The 21,025-nt window shown below is 43.1% G+C and overlaps 1 protein-coding gene across 1 annotated transcript in view; it reads right to left on the bottom strand.

Annotated features, from left to right (window-relative positions):
- ARPC2 (actin related protein 2/3 complex subunit 2) overlaps positions 1–1,521 on the bottom strand; it is a 31,537-nt gene extending 30,016 nt beyond the window's left edge. The window contains exon 1 of the mRNA XM_042475141.1: positions 1,259–1,521. Within this exon, the coding sequence (XP_042331075.1) occupies positions 1,259–1,332 (74 nt within the window). The 5' untranslated portion in view covers positions 1,333–1,521. The remainder of the gene's footprint in view (positions 1–1,258) is intronic.
- Between the last annotated feature and the right edge of the window lie 19,504 nt (positions 1,522–21,025).

The following is a 21,025-nucleotide window of genomic DNA, read 5'->3' as shown; positions in this document are numbered from 1 at the left end:
TTATTATTATTATTATTATTATTATTATTATTATTATTATTATATTGAAGGCACACCACTGTTTCTAACTGGTCTTGCTTGGCAAGATTTGTTCAGAGGGTTGAGGCTGAGAGAGTGTGATCTGTCCAGATTCAAAGCCTATCGTTCAAACCGTGGCGCTGCCTATACCTCTAAGGAGACGCGCCCTGCAATGGGCACCGCCTCAAGAACTGCTCCCAAGGAAGGGCCTACAAGGAGGGAAGAAGGCAGCCCTTCCTGGAGGGAGCGGCGACAGAGAGAAAGGAAGAGGGAGGATCCTGGGGGGCGCTCTGGAGAAGAGGCTCCCGCTTGCAGGGCCATTACCTTCTGGCCCCAAACCCACCTTGAGGCTGCTTGAACTGCCCTGGCTCAGTGCCAGGGGATCCTGGGAGCTGCAGGGTTTGTGAGGCCTTTAGCCTCCTCCTCCTCCTCCTCCTCTGTCTGAGAGAGCTCTGGTGCCAGAATCAACTGCATTTCCCAGGATTCCCTAGCACTGAGCCAGGGCAGTTACAGCAGGTCTCAAAACTGGATGCTTTCTGCAGTGTGTTTGCCTCGTGTCCCGAGGCAGACGGCTCACTCGGAAGCTGACCCACGCCCTCCTCCTCCTCCTCCTCCTGGGAGCAAAGGCAGGAGGATGACGAGGGGTGGGGCTGCCCCGGGTCCAGGCGCCCATCGCTGGGAGGAAGCGCTGACAGGCTGCGGGTGGGAGGGAGAGGGCCGGCAGCAGGAGGCGCCTCCACCAGGGCAGCCCTTGGAGGGGAAGCGCCGCGCCTCCGTCTCTTTGCGGGCCTGGAGAGGGCGTAGTCCTAGGCCCAGACCTGCCTGGGAAGCCGGGGGAGGGAAAGGTGTCGGTGTCTCCTGCTTCGGAGTGGTCAGTGGCCTCTGCCCCAAGCAGCCAAGAGGGAGGGAGGCGTGTGGGCCTCAGGGGCGCCTAGCCTTGGAAGAGGCCATGCAGGAGCTCTGGGTCAAAGCGCCCCAGTGACAGAGGGCCATTCAGCCTCTGCTTAAAGACCTCCAAGGAGGGAGACGTTTCAAGGCAGTGTGTTCCACTATCGCACAGCCCTGACTCAGTCAGTGGAGGAAGAGCGAGGGCTGCCAGGCCCCTCAAGCAATGATCAACCAAGGAATAAGGCTGGGGGCAGGAGGTAGGCCCCTTCCTTCCGCTTTGCCGGCCAGGGCCACCGGAGTCCCTCCCGGGGTCGCTTAGGCCTGGCCTGCCCCTGCCGCTCCCTCTGCTCACCCTGCGGCCGCGCCCTCGAACTTGAGCGCCAGCGTCTCCTCGATGATGCGGTTGTTGACCTCCAGCAGGATCATGGCGACGGTAGAGGCGAGGTGAGGAAGGGGTACGGAAGCCGGGCGGGGAAAAAAGGTGGAGGAAGAGGAAGAGGAAAGGGGCGGGGGAGGGGGAAGAGAAGCCACCTAGACCAGAAGCGCGCCGCACCGGGGACCCGCCCGACTCCAGCCGCTTCCGCCACGGAGGGGGGCCCCACCCACCTACCTCCGCCGAGCCGGCACCGTGCGTCACTTCCGGGCTTTGGGCGGGGGTTAAAAAAGAAGAAGGGAAGGGAGAGGGGAGCAGGGCGCATGCGTCACGCGCCTTGCGAAAGGGCGGGGGAGGCTGGCGCGGAGAGCTCTCTCTCTAGGAGAGGCGGGATAGATGGTTCCCCTTGGCTCCTCCCTCCCGCCTTTCCTTGGCAGGCTGGCTGGGCTGCGCGCGCAGAAGGTGTGGCCAGAGGGGCGCGAGGACAGCTCTCCGTTGCTCTCCTGGAATCCCATTGGTCCAGGCCTCCCTGAGTGAGGCCTCGCGCGCTCGACAGCACGTGCTCAAGGGGCGGGGGGCGGGCTGACAGCCACGTCCTCCTTTTCCAGGACCTGTCCTCCATTTCAGCCTTCTTTCCGGAGGAATTTCAAAATGTCCTCCATTTGGAGCCTGACTAAGAAGCATGGATTATATATTTCGGGGGGGGGGGGAGAGAAAGGCAGGATATATGTGAACATAATAATAATAATAACAATAACTATAATAATAATAATAATAAGCTTACTTCAGGCTAAAGGAATGATTTTCAAAATAAGACGGTCCTTAATTTTTAATTCCTCACCCCTGTAACTTAATTCCTTTGCCTATTTGTGCCAAATTACTCTTGTTTAACGCCCTTAGCCCAGTGTTTATATAGATACATAACAACGGTTATCCTTATATGTCTTTATTCTGCCTATTTGTTTTCCGTTATTTGTTCCATTCTGTGATTGTATGTTTTTTAAAAGCAATGAAGCTATTTTAAAAAAAGGAAAAAAAGAAACCTGTCCGTTTGTTGTTGTGTGTCTTGCAAAGAAGAAGGCGACTCTAAAGCAAACATTTACTAAACAGTATAATGTTAATAGAACAACAGCGGAGGCGCTCCAGCAGAGCAGGTTTTGAAGCGGTTTAAAGGTTTTGGGCAGTCGTGTCACTACTTTTCTCACTGTTACATGCTTTTCCTGTTTATCTCTTTTTTCCAAAAGGGACAGAGATGGAAATAAAGGTAGAATTAGAAGTACAGTAGAGGCCAAGACTAGGAGGAAGAAACGGAAGCCGTAACATAGTAGTAAAACCCAGTTCTCTGAAGGGGGAAAGTACACATATATCTGGACAAATTACCATATATACTCGACTATACCTCGACCTCTTTGTGTATAAGCCGAGGGCAGGTTTTGGGGCCAAAATGATGGATTTTGATATGACCCCTGGATAATTTGAGGGTAAAATTTAGGGCCATGTCATAAAGGATCTAGAGGATGAAGCAAAGGAAAACAATGCCAAAGAACTTAGAAAACTCCAGCAGGCATAACTGTTTCTGCTCACATTCAAGGCTGGATGGATGAATTCATACCTTTGGAAATAACTGCTTACAATCAGTAATTAAGAACATAATTATTGTGTCCATTTTATCAACCTTTTGGATGTTTTTGTTCACACACAATATACACTTTCAGCTTTTTGTTCTTCCACTTGAAATTCTGTCGAAACTTTAAATACAGTGCGCCCGTGCCTTGTGGAGATGCATTTTATGCGGCTTCCAGCTTACATAGAAGCAGCTTGAGGAGGGAAACAGTGGCATGTGTGCTTGTGGCACGCATGCAATGCTCCACCACATGCACAACCCCCATTATTTCCTATGGGGCTCAAGCATAGGCGGATTTTCCCTTACGCGGGGGGATCCGTAACAGATCCCTCCACGTAAGGAGAAGGTCCACTGTAGTTTCAAAACTTGGGAAATCTCCCATAATGATAGATTTTCCACTTTTGGAAACCTGTTGCCAAATAACTACAACCTCATTAGCATGAAGCAGAAAGCCACTTATACATGAAATTTTTATTTACCTAAATTTCCATATTAACTGAACTGTTGAAATTCACTCCTTGAGTAGATGTTGAGTATAACTGTCATCTTGGCAGTGGTCCTTGGCACTGGTGTCCTTTTGTCAACAGCAATAATAATATATCAACTAGGGTGCTGGAGTCCCCTAGGCTTCTTGTCCTGGGGGACCTCAACATCCCCTTCGAGGCCAGCCATGGTCCAACTGGTGCAGCTCTGGAGTTCATGGATACCTTGACTGCCATGGGCCTGTCCCAATTGGTCTCAGGGCCTACGCATTCTGCCGGTAATATGCTTGATGTTATCTTTTGTACGGACATGGAAAATCCATGGACAGAGGTGGTCAGTGTCTCTGCCCTGTCATGGACAGACCATTTCCTGGTTGAGGCTAGAATCAAGGCCTCTACCCAAATCCCTCCTGGGGGTGGTGGACCTATAAGGATGGTCCACCCTCGAAGGCTGATGGAACCCAAAAGGTTCCAAGAAGCCCTAGAGGGGTATATGGTTGGAACTGACGGCGACTCTGTTGATGCCCTGACTAACACCTGGGATACAGATCTCTCCAGGGCTATATACAGCACCGCTCCCAAGCATCCTTTCCGGCCTGCTTCCAATAAAAAACCCTGGTATACTGAAGATCTCAGGGTAAGGAAGCGGGCTGTGCAATGACTAGAGCGCACTTATCTGACAAGACACTCCTAGAGTCCCTCTTAAAGGCCTACGGAGTGGCAATAAGTGCAGCAAAGCATTCATTCTATGCTGCACGTATTGCGTCCACAGAGTCACGTCCGGCAGAGCTGTTTAGGGTGGTGAGGGAGCTTATCCAACTGCCTCCCTCTTTTAACCCTATTCTTGAACCATCTAAGGCCTGCTGTGACGAGTTTAACAACTTCTTTGTGGATAAAATCTCTCGGATAAGGGCTGATCTCAACGCCAGTATTTGTTCTGAATCTAGAGTAGAGGTCTCGAGTGCTTCCGTGGACTTTGTTATACTGGATCATTTTGAGTCTGTAAGTACTGAGGACAAGATTCTTTGTAGTGTTAGGAAGATGACATGCTCTCTCGATCCCTGTCCTTCTTGGCTGGCAGCTCAGGGGGGAACGGTTGTAACTGATATGTTGCGCCGTATTATTAATTCATTTTTCAGGGAAGGGCGGTTTCCATCTAGTTTAAAAATGGCCGTTGTAAAACCTCTGTTAAAAAAGCCCTCCCTAGACCCTCTGATTCGGAATAATTATCGGCCTGTTTTGCTGCTGCCTGTTTTAGGGAAGCTGATCGAGAGGGCGGTTGCCTTCCAGCTTCAAGGGATCTTGGATGAAACGGATTTTCTAGACCCATTTCAAACCGGCTTTCGGGTGGGCTATGGAGTTGAGACTGCCATGGTCGCCTTAGTTGATGATCTCCGTCTGGGCATGGACAGGGGTAGTGTGTCCCTGTTGGTGCTCTTGGACATCTCAGTGGCTTTCAATACCATTGACCATGGTACCCTTCTGGAACGCCTGAGAGAGTTAGGTATCGGGGAAAACAGACTCAGCCTGAATCTAGAGAAAACGGAAGTACTCGTGATAGGTTCCCTGAGCCCGGGGAAGGATATTTGTCCACCTGTCCTGAATGGGGTCACGCTCCCCTTGAAGGTCTCAGTTCACAGTCTGGCGGTGCTTCTGGACTCGTCGCTCCACCTTCCATCTCAGGTGAATGCGACGGTCAGGAGCACCTGTTATCAACTTCGGCTGATACGCCAGCTGCGACCCTTCCTGGGCCGGGAGGACCTTGAAACGGTGGTACATGCTCTGGTATCCTCTTGGCTGGATTTCTGTAATGCGCTCTACATGGGGAAACCCTTGTACCAAACTCAGAAGCTACAATTGGTTCAGAATATGGCAGTGAGGCTGGTCACTGGATGTTCCAGGACTAGCCATATAATAGCTATATTGCAAGATCTACATTGGCTGCCCATTTGCTCCCGGGCGCAATACAAGGTGTTGGTAATTACCTATAAAGCCCTAAATGGCTTGGGCCCAGGGTACTTGAAGGACCGCATCTCCCCATATAATCTGCCTTGCACTCTCAGGACGATCGGGAAGCAATTATTAAGGGTTCCTAAAACGAGATATACTTCATCCTTGCGAAGGGCATTTTCCATCTCGGCCCCGCAGATTTGGAACTCCTTGCCCGACAAGCTCCGCTCTGTCACCTCTTTAGATCTGTTCAGGAAAAATCTGAAGACCTTTCTTTTCCATCAAGGTGTCCCCCATGTGCCTTAATACTATCCTCTTCTCCTCTATCGCATATTGTTCGATCCAGCTATTTTGTTGTATGGTTTTAATGGTATGGTTTTATGGTTGTGATATAATGGTCTTTTAGAGTATTTTGTATAGCTTTTAATTGGTTATGGAAAGTTTCTTTACACTGTTGAGGTTATATGTTGTTATAATTGTATCATTTATGCTGTAAACCATTATGATCTATATAGGAATAGTAGTATATAAAATTTTTTTCATTCATTCATTCATACTTAGTGCTCCACATTTTTAGTGCTCCACATTTAGAAGACATCGGATAAAGGTTTATTTTTCATCTTTGAGGAACTAGAATATATAAGGAAGGGCAAATATGGAGTAGCATCTCCGTGCCACCTTGCCAGCAAATACTCTCACCCTACTAAGTAAATAGGTGGAACCTCTTTCTCTTATGTACTTGTAGTTGTGTAAGTCACACAGAAGGAACATTGTTCCCCCTTTTCTTATAGAAACATTGGTTAAAGAACTCTGCTTGACAATAAAACCCACAATTATTTACAATGAAGAGGACTGGGTGTAGTAGACCAGAGAGACTGCATATACATTTTAGTTGTTGAGTCAACCATTGTTGCAAAAATCCCCTACAAAATCCATAGCTCTTTCTAAAATTGCCTCTTCTCAGAGTATCCATTTTTGGTACTTGTACCAGCTGAAATTGGAAACAATACATGTAGAGGTCAGTTGTATACCTACCCAGAAGTAAGTTCAATGAAACTTATTGTTGCAGATAAGTGCATGTGCTACACATTGTAGAGGATATCAGCTTTAATCAATCAAGTTACAGTATATAGCTTAAACATGTTGTAATTTTCCTTGGTGTCTTTCCTGATGTGTTATGCTGTCACACTAGTTAATTCCATGGCAACTATTTAATGAAATTAAAGAGGATTGGGTGAGAGAAGGTAGAAGAGCTAAAAGAGTTATGTATCTAAGTCAAACGTCATAATATCCGTTTAATGTATACCTATTCAAATAGTAATGTATTTATTTTTTTTCCTCCACCAGGCTTGCAAAAACCAAATTTTCTGTCTTCTACTGGAGCAACTACAAACCTACCAACAAATATGAAAAATAAAATAATTCCCCACATTCCAGTCACAAAAACCTGGAACACAGGGACTTGTATTAAACATTGCACCAAAGTGGTTGTTTTCCATGCCAGCAAAGTAATACTCAAGATACAAGATTTTTTAAAAAAATTCATGGAGCCAGAAATGCCAAATTTCAGAAAAGGAAGAGGCACTAGAGATCCTCTTCCACATATGTGTTGGCTAATGGCACACATCAAAACATTTCAGAAGAAAACTGGCCTGTGCATCATAGGTAATAGCAAAGCTTTTGACAGCATAGATTATAAAAAGCTTTTAGTTGATCTAAAGAAATGAGAGGGTTGTAACACTTGATAGACCTTTGTTGGGACAGAATATAAACAAAATGTTAGTTTCCAATAGATGAGGGAGGGAGGCAGTAACACACATCTACATTGTATCACTTTATCAGTTTATTTGCTAGAAGAGTGGGATTCAGAGGAAGTGAGAAAACTGAAGGAAGAAACTAATAATTATCTTGTTTTTATTTAATATTAATTATATTATATATTAATATTTATCAATTTGTGTATTTAATGTTAAGATATGCAGATAACAGCATATTAATAGCAGAGGATGGTAGAGTCTTAGAACAACCACTAATGGAAATTAAGAAAGTTAAGCAGGGTTCCAGTTGAATAAGACAAAAATAGCCACCACAGAAGATCTGCATAACTTTAAAGTGAATGATGAAAACAATGAAGTTATTATGGACTTTCTATATCTTGTCTCAACCTTCAATTAAAGTGCAGACTACATTCAAGAAGGAAGAAGATGATTAAGGAGTTGTCTACACTCAACTACAACAACAAAATCAGCCTCACCTTGCATTTTCTTGTCCTGCAGTGACCCCATTAATATAACACATGAACAAACACAGAAAGGTGACACTGGCCTAAACAGCCACACGTTTCCCTCTGGCAAACTCACTTCACTCAGCTGTTTTTACACTCAGCATGTATCAACCAATAGCTGCGGGGCCAGGATACTCCAGTCTACCCTCAGAATATCTTGGCCCTTGCAGACTGGGCCATAGATGGCAATTATAGTAAAAATGTATATTTTTACTATTCTTCATCTCTCCCCCACCAAAAAAGTCTTACTTTGTAAATTAGAAATATTTGATTACCTCCCTGTGTTCACAAATAAGGGAAAAGGTGAGTGTTATGATTTGTTCCTGTGTCTTTGCCATTTCATTTCATAGTTCAATAAGTAAACAGTTTTGATGATAAACAGCAAATTGGGCAGCAGTCCCAAGCTTTACTTCCAAGTAAACATGGGGTTGTGTCATGAGAAAGTGTGTAGCATGCTTATTCTGGTGAAAGTTTTTTTTTTTTTTAATGGCAGTTTTAAAATGTGTCTGTTACCGGATCTGTGCTTCCGGCTCGGTATCATATGGGAACTTATTCTACAAAACTTAAGCCAAAAGGCATCAATAGGTTTATTGCATCAAAACCCTGTGGTTAGGTGTATCTACCACAATCAGGCAAACATTTGGCTTTGGGACAATAGTATTTTTACAATGACAGAGCTAGCTGACTAATATGCTAATCTAGGAGCAGGATGGGATTATCTCCATGGGAAAATGCAGATGGATTTGGTCACCATCATTAAACAGAGAAATGGTGGGGCATTTTTCTGCTTTGTAGCAGCCTCAGTCTTGGTTCTTTTAACTAGAGTAGCCATTAAAGCAAAATAAAAGCAATGGCTCTGCCTGGCTGTAGCGAAAGAAATTTGCACTATGATCTTTATACTCCATTATATCTGCATTTCAGTTAAGTGTAATGTACCACAAACAAAGCCAGCCCATGGGCATTGCAAAACAAATTGATATGGTGGTTCCAATATTAGCTTCTGATTGACTTGAATTAATAATTAGTCCGAGTTATGTAATTGCACTTTCTCACAATTATATCTTCTTCTCCTTGCTTATCTCATTCATCCTTTCTCAGCTGTTTTCTGCCCTTGCTTCTCCTTTCCTATGCCTCCCCCCATTTGTTTTTCTGCTGTCAGATTCTAATTTGTAGGCTATCTTCTTTTAATGTTCCTGTGTACTGTAAATCAGATACAGTTTTCCAGGTTTTTTCCCTCTTGTAGTGAGCAAGGATGAAGGTTTTTTCACTGCTGCTATGTGCAGAAAGGTTTTTGGGGAATAGTCTGGACAAGATGCTGCACAAACTATGAGGTCAACAGGCAGTTTGGCCTTGCCCTCTGCAGCTTCCCAGCAGGGGATTCAGATTGAGAAACTGTATGTAGGTTCTGTTAAAACAAATGGAATTAAAGCAATGATTATTTTGTTCCACTGATTTCAGTGCAAACTAAATTCAGCTAATTTATATGTACAGTATTAAATTTAGTGGGACTTGCTGCCATATTAACCTGCACCCTGCCTTCAGCCCAATGTATTTGATCTTGCATCTTTAGAAGGTGTGTAGTACATCATAAGAATTTTAACTCCTGCTGATTTAAAGGGGCCCTTTTTTCTATTAAGGATGCTTGGGATTACAATCTCAAAAGTTTGGCAGCATGGATTGGTGACCACTATGAGAGGTTGGTGGCATGTAGCGATACTGGTCTAAATAGCAGGATGTTAATGATATGCTTCATTTAACTTTATACCCCTTCATAGTCCCATGGGGTGTGGTAGGATTTTGTTTCTTGCCAACTTCTCATATTAATTATATGCTGTTTTTGGTCCTAATAATTAAAATTTATCAGATAAACTATACATTATCTGAACTAGATCAAACCAGAGCTCCCTATAAGAGCTAAAAAAACGCCTAACCCTTCTCCCGCCTTTTCATTAAGATAAGGAGGAAGGAAAAGCTAGCAGGCTGCAGGAATAGAAACCAGGGAGGAACTATGGTTGGAGGGGAGTAAGGGGTGGGGGTTGGAGCAAAATGTAAGGCATCCAGTTGCATAGCTGGGTTACATAGTATTTTTTTCTATTTGGTGCACTGCTTCTGGCCACTTTATCACTTGGAATCTGCTTCCAGGGTGTGTATATGTTTGCTTTTCCCTCTTCAACAACCTAGGATTAAACTGGGGATAAAATCCCAATGGAACTAATGTTTTCCCTGGATTAAAGGACTATGCTGTACTCTTTTTGCTGTGGTCTATATCCCTGCATATCCTGGGTGTTTTCTTTTCCAGTGAGCTTATAATTGTGGTCCCTGCTCTCGTGGCTTTTTCCTCTTCAGAAAAGACTTGCTTCTCCATTCAGAGGGGAAGTGATATGTGGACAGTATTGGCGTGGCACACTGGTTAAAGTGTTAGACTGAGAGACTGAGCCATATTCTAGCCCCAACTGAGACCTAGAAATGAGCATTCTCTGTCTTCTATGCAGGCTCAGGCAAAAGCAAACTGCTGCAGCCTCTCCTTTTGCCATCTTGATTGCATCCCAATGTTGCTTTGCCACAAACATCCCAGCTGTCATCATGAAATGTTGGTAGATATGAGTTTTTGCTACTAATTGGATATGATTTTACTACAGGGGGATCACACCTTTATCTGTGCTGACCACTGTAAAGTACAGTGATTGACAGCTACTTTCTTTTGTACTGCATCACATTGGCCTGCATCAGGAAAAACATGACAATGTCTTTTCATGTTTTGTAAGTACTACAGTGAATATAATAATGACTTATTGTGACTCCAAGAATTTCATAGGGTTTTCATAGACAGGGGATACTTAGAGATGGTTTTGCCAGTTCTTTTCTCTGAAATATAGCCCACAACACCTGATATTTGTTGGTGGTCTGCCATCCAAGTACTAAGAAGGGCTGGCCCATGTTAGGCTAGTGATACGGCAGAACTAGAAGCCAGGATTACTAAACTGAGACTGTCATATGTTGGACATATTATGAAAAGACATGACTCAAGAGAAAAGAGAATAATGCTTGGTAAGGTAGAAGGCAATAGTAAAAGAGGAAGATATTGCAGGTGGATAGACTCCGTCAAGGAAGCCATGGTCCTGAGGCTGCAAGACCTGAGTAGGGCTGTTGGTGACAGAGTGACTTTCCACATTACTGCACTACTCTTATAGTGATGCTGTTCAACTTTTACTGCTCTGGCTGCCTCCTGTTGCATTCTGAGGTTTGTAGTTCAGTAAGGCTTAAGAGTTCTCTGGCTAAGAAATCTAAATGTTCCTTCTTAAACTGCAAATACCAGAATACAACAGGAAGCAGCCAGAGCAGTTAAAGTAGAATAGCAGCACTCTAAGCGTGTAGTGTAAGTCTAGTTGGAGGTCTCTTATTCATAGGGTTGCTATAAGTCAAAGTCAACTTGACAGCAGTTTACAAAGTAGCTGTCAAGGAACATAGGATGACCCCATTAATCTTCCATGTGAAAATGTTTCCTAGAATCTGATCTGATCTTACTTACTCCACCTTCTTATTCTTTTTATTTAAACCTGTGCAAACAAACGGGTAAACCATGGCACTGATAGGGAGAGGCAAGGAGATCAGAGCCTTCTCAGAGAGCAATTTTCATATCAAAGTAGGCAGTAGGGAGAGGCCTGATTTGCCTGCCAAAGATAGGACAGAAACACGCCACTTGCTTGCTTTCAGTGACCCAGATTACCAGTCCCATTTATTTGAGGGTTGCCTATACACAGTAGTTCTCTGCAGCCTGGAACATTCTCTGGTACCATGGGTAATGTTCATGTACAACCTTACATACTAGAGTCCTTTTGGGGTCAGTAGGGGTAGTACAGGTTCAAAAAAGTTCCTGTTCTACAAAGATAGTGTTTTTACTGCTGGGCAAAAATTCCTATTCAGTTATTAACACAATCATATAGTGTTTGGAACCATCTATGTCTGAAAAAGATGTGTGCATGTACACACACACAGGCACACATCTATATCTATATCTCTATATATCATGTTCATTTCAGGACCAGGAGGCTCTAGACCTGCAGATGCTTTGGCCCTGTGACTATCAAGTTATATGATCTGCTGGACCAACAGTTTCACCTTCCAGTCCACCAGGGACCGTATCATTTTGTGCCATTGATTATGACTATTTCTTTCCTCACTGCAGACTAATTGCTGAGCACTTGCCACAGACTGGCATCCCTCTGCAGACCACTACTTTGAATACTGCTTTGGCCTATACCTAGCATGGACAATCAGCTCTCCTCCACTGTTTTACATATATACCACAAGATACACTGGGATGTGGTATGATATTAATGAGTAATTAAAACTAGAGAGAAGTGTAGTTCTCTCTGCTAGAAAGAGAGTAGTTCCATGCTGTGACTCCAGGAATACATAACAAATGAGGAAAGCTTAGCGGAATATCCTTTTTTCAGTAGAGCCAGCCCCAACCCTAGCAGAAAGGGTTCGGTGCTGTTCTTCACATTATTATGGTTTATTCTCATAACTGCTAGGTATTTCTTTTATTTTATTTTTAATCCTATTTTTCTACAAAAATATGGTCCATTGACTTTAATGAGCCTTACTTCCAAATAAGTGTATATAGGGTTGGGGCTATTTTGTATTTTTGTTTTGATCATGTCATTTTGCTTTATTTTTAAATAGAAAAATGGGTCATGATTAATAGCAATAGCATTTACATTTTCATACTACTTTATAGTGCTAAGGACTAAGTGGTTTACAATGTGTTATCCAATTGTTCCCAACAAGCTGGGTACTCATTTTACCAACCTACAAAAGGATGGAAGGCTGAGTCAACCTGGAGCCCTGCAGGATCAAACTCACATTTTAGCTGCAGTACCAGCATTTAACCACTGTGCCACGAGGGTACATTAATATTAAGGCACAAAGATTGATAATATATGTATCATGTATATCAGGATAGTGAACATGTACTCATCTACGTATTGTTGCACTGTAATTGCTATCGCCTTAACATAGACAGTAGTCAGAGATGGTGAGCATTGCAGTCTTACAGTGTCTGGAAGTCCCCCATCCCTGCTATATATGCTAACTTTCCACTTAGCTTTTTGTCAGGACAGGTATACGTCTGGTTCAAAACCTGCCAGAGTACTTATGATCTTAGGATAATGCAAGCACTGGGATGGAAATATTAATGTACTGTCTAGGTCCAGTTTCAAGGGAATGGAATGCAAAGGGGTTACACCTCTATTTGCATAGTTTCTTTCACAGGCTGTTTTCAGTTGTTTTACTCAGCAGAAGGCATTGGCTTTGTTCCCATCTGATATATTATGGACCCTGGTTTAAAAGTTATTTGCTTCAGTGGCTGCAATTTCACTTCCTTGTTCCTGTGACAAAACTGTGATACACAAAGAAAATTTTGAGTGTTGTTTGAAATGCTACAGTTCTGCACATGCTTACTTGGGAGTAAATCATCTAGTTAAGTAGATCTTATTCCCAAATAAGCATGTATAAGATTGCAGCTGTTCATAAACCCTGAATCTAAGTGAAATGTTCATTATATTCTGAACTGAGAGCATGTACAAAATCTCATACTAGATTAGAAAGGTTTTGAAAAATGTCTGCATATAAACTATTTTTATATTCCTTTTTACTAGCAATTGCATTATTCCTTAGTTCTTATAAATTAAAATTCCTTGACCATTCTGGTAGTTGCATGATACATTCCATTGTGTTTTCAGACTGGTACATGGCCAGTGAAGACCCGATTTAGTGTAGTGGTTTGAATGGAGGGAGATCGAGGTTCAGATTCCTACTCAGCCATAGAACTTGCTGTGTGACCTTGGGCAAGCCATAGTCTCTGGGCCTAAGAAGAAGGCAATGACAGATCTCTTAAAAATAAACCTTGTCAACACAACCCTATGACAGGGTCACCATCGGCTGGAGACAACATGAATGAAAATAAGAACATAAAGCACTCTGGAGGGCCAATGGGCATTGCAGCATTGTACCACTCTGGTTTCACTCTTCCTAGCATGGCTGTATCTTATGGAATTCTGGGATTTGTAGTTTGATCAGAGGCACCAGAGGAGCTCTCCAACTGAAGATTCTGCCAGTCCCAGGATTCCATAGGATTGAACCATGGACATTAAAGTGAAACCATAGTGCTATTAGTATGAAAGCATCCTTGGTCAGCATCTCCTTTTCTTGATTTATTCTTTGGTGTTATACCTCCAGCTCCTGTCCAGCAAATTTATTTATATTTATATATTTATGTTTATATTTATTATCTCTTAAAATTTATATCCTGCCCTTTTATTGGCACAGGACTCAAAAACAGCCTACAGTAAATTAAAGCAAAGTACAGCTAAAATGTTATTACAGTTGGCCCTCCATACCATGGACTCCTTATCCATGTATTCAAGCATCTATGGCTTGAAAAAAAATATTTTTAAAATTCCAATAAGCAAACCTTTCTTTTGTCCTTTTATATAAGGGTCACCATTTTACTGTTCCATTGTATTTAATGGGACTTGAACATCCACGGATTTTGGTATCCATGGGAGGTCCTGGAACTAAACCCCAGTGGATACTAAGGGTCCACAGTACTATAAAAGTTAAAAGAGCAAATAGATTAGTATTTCTCAGACCTCTGGTTCACAGAGACTGAGATTTTCATACCAAGAAAATTCATGCAACCAGTCATGAACCTACATTTGTACTTGATCTAGACCTCATGAAGATGTGTGAAGATAAAAGTCTTGGTGATGGTTTGGTGTTTCTAAAGATCCTGGATAATTGTGATTGTTTTGCTTTCATATGAGATGGATTGAAGAACTCATGGCCCCTCAAAGAGTGACATCTTTACGAAAATGTGTAGGAGACACATGATGTCTCTATGCTTGGTGCCACTGCAGGACCTAGGGAGTCACGGTTCTGTTTGGTGTTTCAAAATCCAAAGCCAGTATTTGAACATTGTATAGATGTTTGTGAACTTTAAGGCCTAGTAAGAGGGTCGAATCCATCTGAGAAGAAAGAAGGAAGCTTTGTCTAGGAAGAGAGCAGGAGAAACTACATATTTCCACATTAAGGCATTTAGTGAGGAATTGCTGTGGGTTGTTCATTTATATTTTAAGGGGGGGTGGGATGGGATTTCACACAAAGTTGTCATCCATCTGGAACCCAATCATGTCTTGCCAGTGCTTTTTCCATCTTTTTTTTTCTTAGAAGAGAGAAAGAGATCAATTTTTTTTTTTTTTGCCAGATGGGTAGAAGAGAAGCACGGCCTCTACAAATGTTTTTTTGTCATCTCAGGGCTAGTAACAGGCAGACATGCTTACAAGAACAAGCGTTCAATGCTAAATAAAATATCTGCTTTTTAAAAATGATTGCTTGAATTTTGTTTATATAACCACCTTTCCATTCCCAGAACTATTGGGCTACACTTGCTGCCAAGGATGAAAAAAAAATGGGATCTTTGGTGCGGTACAGACCACCCCCTTTCCGCTGGACTGGGGCAGGGCAGCCTCACCAGCAGCCCTGTGGCCCCAATCTGGCATCTTTCCAGGCCACAGAGAAGTGGCAAAATGCCGCTTCTCTGTGGCCTGGAAAAGGGGTGTCCGTGGGGCTTCATTTCCCCAGACACCCTGGGAGCCATGAGGAGAAAGGGGTGGCCCCTTTCTCCTCAGGATCATTCCTGTGGCCATGTGGTTGCCGTGGGAATGATCTGCTCTCCAAAAGGAGCTCTATTTCAGAGCTCCTTTCTGTGCCGCAGCCAGGCCACTGTAAGTGGCCTGGGGTGGCGCAAAGACATCACTCCCTGCTGTGCCATTTGGACAAGGTGCATGCCTGATGTCATCATGGCAGCGCCCATGTGGACAGGACGCTGCCATGATGCCATCGCCAGCATGTTTTAGGGTTAGGGACCGTGTGGTTGGTATGTGGTCCTTAACCCTAAAATCACTGCAACCACATCCCTTTTTGCCCATCTATCTTGGGCCTTTGACAGAAAAAGTACAAGATCCCAATACTGTGTGAATAGCAGGTGCATTCTCTCTCTGTGTGTGGTGTGAGGAGGCAATGCTGATGTGAGACTGGGCAAGGACAAAGGGTTGAAGGACTTGTTCCCATACCATTGTCCAGTGCCAGCATCTCTGTTTTATACAAGGAGAAAACAGACAACAAGCATATCTGATGGGGGTCTTTTATATAGTGGAAAAGATAGCATAAATGATAGCATCCAGAATATGTGAGAAACTTTTGACCTGCTGAACTTCAAATGGACACACACACACACACACACACACCTCAGAACACCACAAGAGCATCATGCTGTTCTGAGGCCAATAAGATTTACAATTCCTTTTCCATCTCAATAGGTTGTAGTTTATAGAGCACTTTCATATGAGCAGTGATTCCTTTGCCCTATCTCTAGTAATAAACAGTTCTGTGGTTGAGCCTGTCAATAGAACATGAGTTTACACACAGAAATACCAAAGCATCCAAAAGGAGAGAGACACCCCCAGAACTAACAGGAGGGGACAGGACAATATTTGCTCTGTGTTGAGTGCTCTAAAACATTGACTGAAAAAGTAAATCAATTATAATGGAAGCAGGAAGATGCCTTGAAGAAGAACATTATTTGCTAGCCAAACAGGACCAAGGTGGGCAACTGAGGTCTAATAAGAAGCAGCAGAGCCCTCCTCTGGCTGGGTACTGAACCCAGGCTGCAGCACTGAGAATGGTAAATAGGGTATAAAAGACAACCCAGAAGAAAAACAGAGAATCTTCTGCAGGCTGACTCAATAGGGCAAACTATCCAGATAACAGAAGTGAGGTTGGAGTATCACCCCTTTCCTCAGGCAAATGACTAAAAAACATGAAATCCAGAGGTTATTTGGGTTTCTGTTCCTCCTTTTGGTGGTATAGTGAACATTCATTTGGCACTCCTTCTTTGGGGATGCTGACATCCTGGGTGGGCTGTTATAAGCAGCAAAAAGCATTTCTTTCCAATCTAAAAGGGTGAGAATGGTGAAAGAAAATTCTCAGGGGATATGTCTTGTCACTGGCGTTTTGTAGCTCCAGTCCAATGCAGATGTTTCACAGCTGTTTTTCTATTGCTGGCTTTTTGAGCAACAGTTACCACTTTTATTTCTGAGGTTATTTTTTTCCTGTTTAATTTGACTTACTCCTCTTTTTAATTAAAAGTCCTCAGGAAAAGTATATTCCTTGTAGCAGCACATATATGAGGATGGGTGTGGAATAAATCAAATAAATAACGATAAAACAGTGAAAGGGCAAGACTTTATATTATACTTTAAAGGCATCTTTGTAACTAAGTGATTGAGCCTAATTTAGTCTGTATTAGCTAAACATTGCCAGTAATCCACGGTTCTTAACCCGATGGCTTTAGGAACTGAGACACTGCTCCTCTATGGTTGGGAGTTACCACACCATGAGGAACTGTATTAAAGGGTCGTGGCATTAGGAAGGCTGAGAACCACTAGATCCCAAATTTTGCAACTTTTGTTTTAAAGTTAAGCAATGGTTCCCTCTGTTGGTAAACTACAGAAAAGCAGTGAGAAGTGCTCTGATTTCCTGCAAGCATTTCTTTGCTTGTTTACAGAATTAAAATATCCTTCAATCTAGTCTGATAGAATGAGATCCTGCCACATGCAATTCATAGGAGTTTGAGCTTTTCTGCCCCCAAAAAACTCGTTAAACTTCGCATAAAAAGGCTTCATGGTTTTTACTGGAGTATTTGTGGAAATCCACAGAAATGTGTATTATCACACATGACAGTTCATCTGCTTCACAGGGATTCAAATGGTGGCACATTTTTGGAAGAGGGAGGGTGAATAGATGCAAAGTGAATACAAGTAACTGTCAATATGAATGTGCAGAAATCTGCAGCAATTCGTATAACACACTTGTGTGTAGACTAGCCCTTCCGAACATTCATGCCATACGGCTCTATCCAAACTGCCTCTGCACCCATCTTACACACCCCAGATTTCAAGGAACTCTGTCCCCTTCATTCCTCTCATTATCCCAAAAGTTGTTTGGCTGTTTGAGAACTTTTAAATGCCCCAGATGTTTCTTTTTCTATGCTATGCTACCCATCCCATCACTATCCTTATGACTATCTACACAATTTATAAGATCTAATCCTAACCAAAAATGATGACATGGTTAATGGGGTGCAAGTGGCAGGATACTTAAGTGGGAGTGATCAGGTTCTCCTGGAGTCTGTTATACAGTGGAAAGGGGAAGCCAAGCATAGTCAGACACACATTCTAGACTTTAGGAAGGCAGATTTCAGTAAACTTAGGGAAATTCCTGTGGTCAGGAATAGTAAAAGTAAAAAGCGAGTTCAGAATGGACTGGAGTTTCTCAAAAGGGAGACACTGAAGGCACAATTTCAAATAGTTCTAATGTGGAGGAAAAATGGGAGGTGGCTCAAGAAACTAGGATGGATGACTAAAGATCTTTCTACTGAGCTATGTTTTAAATGGTAAACGTATAAGAAATAGAAAAAGGGAGAAATCACCAAAAAGGAATTCAGACAAATAGCTAGAACCTGGGGGGGGGGGGGGGTCAGAAAAACTAAAGTGCAGAACAACTAGAGAGTTTAAGAATAATAAAAAAGGGCTTGTGGGGAGTATGTAAGAGTCCTGGTGGTGCAGTGGTTAAATGCCTGTGTTGCAGTCACTCATTCAAAAACCACAAGATTGTGAGTTCAATCCCAGCCAGGGGCTCAGGGTTGACTCAGCCTGGCATCCTTCTGAGGTTGCTAAAAGGAGTACCCAGCTTGTTGGAGGCAATTAGCTTACACATTATAAACTGCTTAAGGAGTGTTTAAGTACACTGATAAGCAGTATAGAAATGTACTTGCTGTTGCTATTGCTATATGTTCATAGCAAAGAGAAAAAGAAGGAAATGATAGGTATTTTACCCTACAGTAAAGGCTGTTAATCCCAGGACTGGAACAGATGCTCTGGGGATTTTGGGTTGCTTCGTCTGATATAGACAGTGCAAGACCAGGGGGAATCCCTTAATTTCCCCATCCTTTGAGTCTGGTAACCCATTCCTCTTCAGCTTCTGCAAAAGCTCTTAATTTACACTCCTCTGACTTTGGAGGAAGAAAAGGACAGTGAGACCTTCTGATGAGTATTAATTATTAGTTTACACAAAGACATAGGCTCAGTGGTCTTCAGATGTGAATGTAAGACTTGCCATTTGCCAAATATATGACCTCTTTTTAAATATGATTTTATTGGTGTTTAAGGCAGCAGAAGAAGGTTGGCATGTCCCATCCATACCTCCCTGATAAACCTGAATACATATCCCTAATTACAAATAACTCTACAGTATACAGTTCATATGTACTTACATACATATGTATGTAAGCACGTGTACACAGATAAGACAAGCATGTAACAGATACTTAAAGTCAACCTAATTTTATTCAATTAGTCACAGTTTTCAAATGATGTGCATGTCCTCCCCACCACCTCCCTTGCTCATCAATTCTCCAACAGACATATTCTTGAACCTCTATAGTTATTTAGCAATAGCAATAGCAAGTACATTTCTATACCGATTATCAGTGCACTTAAACACTCCATAAGCGGTTTATAATGTGTTAACTAATTGCCCCCAACAAGCTGGGTACTAATTGTAGTGACCTCGGAAATTAAACAAATAACTGCATTTTCTTCTGATGAGAAACAAAAATGTATTTATAATAGTAGTGCTGGATCAGACCAGTTTAGTCTAGCTTCTTTTTTCTCACAATGGCTAACCCTATGCTTTTGGAAAGCCAGCATGTAAGAAATGCAGTCAACAACATCTTCAGGCTCATGGTTCCCCAGAAATGATACTGAAAGGCATCTTCCCATTGACTCTGGTGTAGGCACATATCCATTCTGGCTAACAGCTGTTGATAACTCTGTGTGTGTGTGTGTGTCTTCAAGTTGCCTGTTGACCTATGGTAACCCCATGAATTTCTTAGGCAAGGAATACTCAAAGGTTTTTCCTTCATCTGAAATACATTCGGCCCTGAGTGTCCTCAGATTTGCCATCCGTGGATTCAAGCATCCGTGGATGGCAAGCCTGCATTGTCCCCAAGGGTGGTGTGTACTTGTGGCCATGCCACCATTAGGGACATCCGTGTTGTCCCATGGTGGTGCATGAACGCAGCTGTGCTGCCATTAGGAACAACAGAACTTGAGCATCTGTGGATTTTTGTATCTGCAGGGGAGTCCAGAACAGATCAACCATGGATACCGAGAGCTGACTATATAACCCACTGCACCTGGTATTCCTTGGCACTCTTCCACCCAACAACTCACCAGGGTTGATTTTGCTTGGCTTCCAAGATCAGATGGGATCTGGTGCCTTTTAGGCCCATCAGCTTGTCTGTTTCCCCAGTATGCTCTTGCTATAAAGAACTGCCCTATGGAGAAGACCATAACTTAAAGCCAGTGAGGGTTTGTAGCATTAATGTCAGTGGGCCAGTGAATCTCCTCTGGCTTAGGAGATATCACAAACAGCTTTTAAACCATGATTCCCCTGGGAAGGAAGAAGCACCAGCGATTCTAGTCACATGATTCCACTTCCCTCCCATAGCTGCCCCATCCCCCACCCATCCATTTCATACACAGGAGAAACCCATTAATTGACTGCCAATTGCACAATACCTCAGGTGATTCCTGGGGCACTTGTGCAATTGGCAGTCATGTGGTGTCACTGTCCCCTCCTCCACCCTTTGCCTGCTTCCACTTGCTATTTCTTTTATTCCCCCTCCCCCCACTCCATTTTCCCTGCAGTTCTGGAGCTCTGAAGCCACAAAGTTGTAAAAAATCATTTTAAAAAGCTTAAATTGGAACTGCAAAGCTTTGAATGCATGAAAAAGTTCATTAAAAAAAACCCTAAATGTATGTGGGGTATGGTATAAGGGAAGTGGACTTGAGTGAGAAAACAGGAAGAGAGCATGATGAGGGCAACAGCCCCAGTTATATGAATAAAAGTGCAGTAGTGGCTGCTTCAAAATCAGAATGGACGTTTTAGAATCATAGAACTGGAAGAGGCTACAAGGGCCATCAGTCCAACCCCATTCTGCCATGCACCCCCAACAGATGGCTATCCAGCCTCTGTTTAAATACCTCCAAAGATCCAAACTACAGGAAAAGAGATTCCACCTCAACATTAGAAGGAACTTCCTGACAGTAAGGGCTGTTCGACAATGGAGCACACTCCCTTGGAGTGTGGTGGAGTCTCCTTTTTGGAGGTTTTTAAACAGAGGCTGGATGACTATCTATTGAGATTTCCTGCATGGCAGAATGGGGTTGGACTGGATGGCTCTTGTAGTGTCTTCCCACTCTATTATTCTATGATTCTAA

Source organism: Sceloporus undulatus, chromosome 1 (assembly GCF_019175285.1).
Source record: "Sceloporus undulatus isolate JIND9_A2432 ecotype Alabama chromosome 1, SceUnd_v1.1, whole genome shotgun sequence".
Lineage (NCBI taxonomy): Eukaryota > Metazoa > Chordata > Lepidosauria > Squamata > Phrynosomatidae > Sceloporus > Sceloporus undulatus.
Note: the sequence above shows the minus strand (reverse complement) of the source record. Positions and strands in the feature narration are given on the sequence as shown.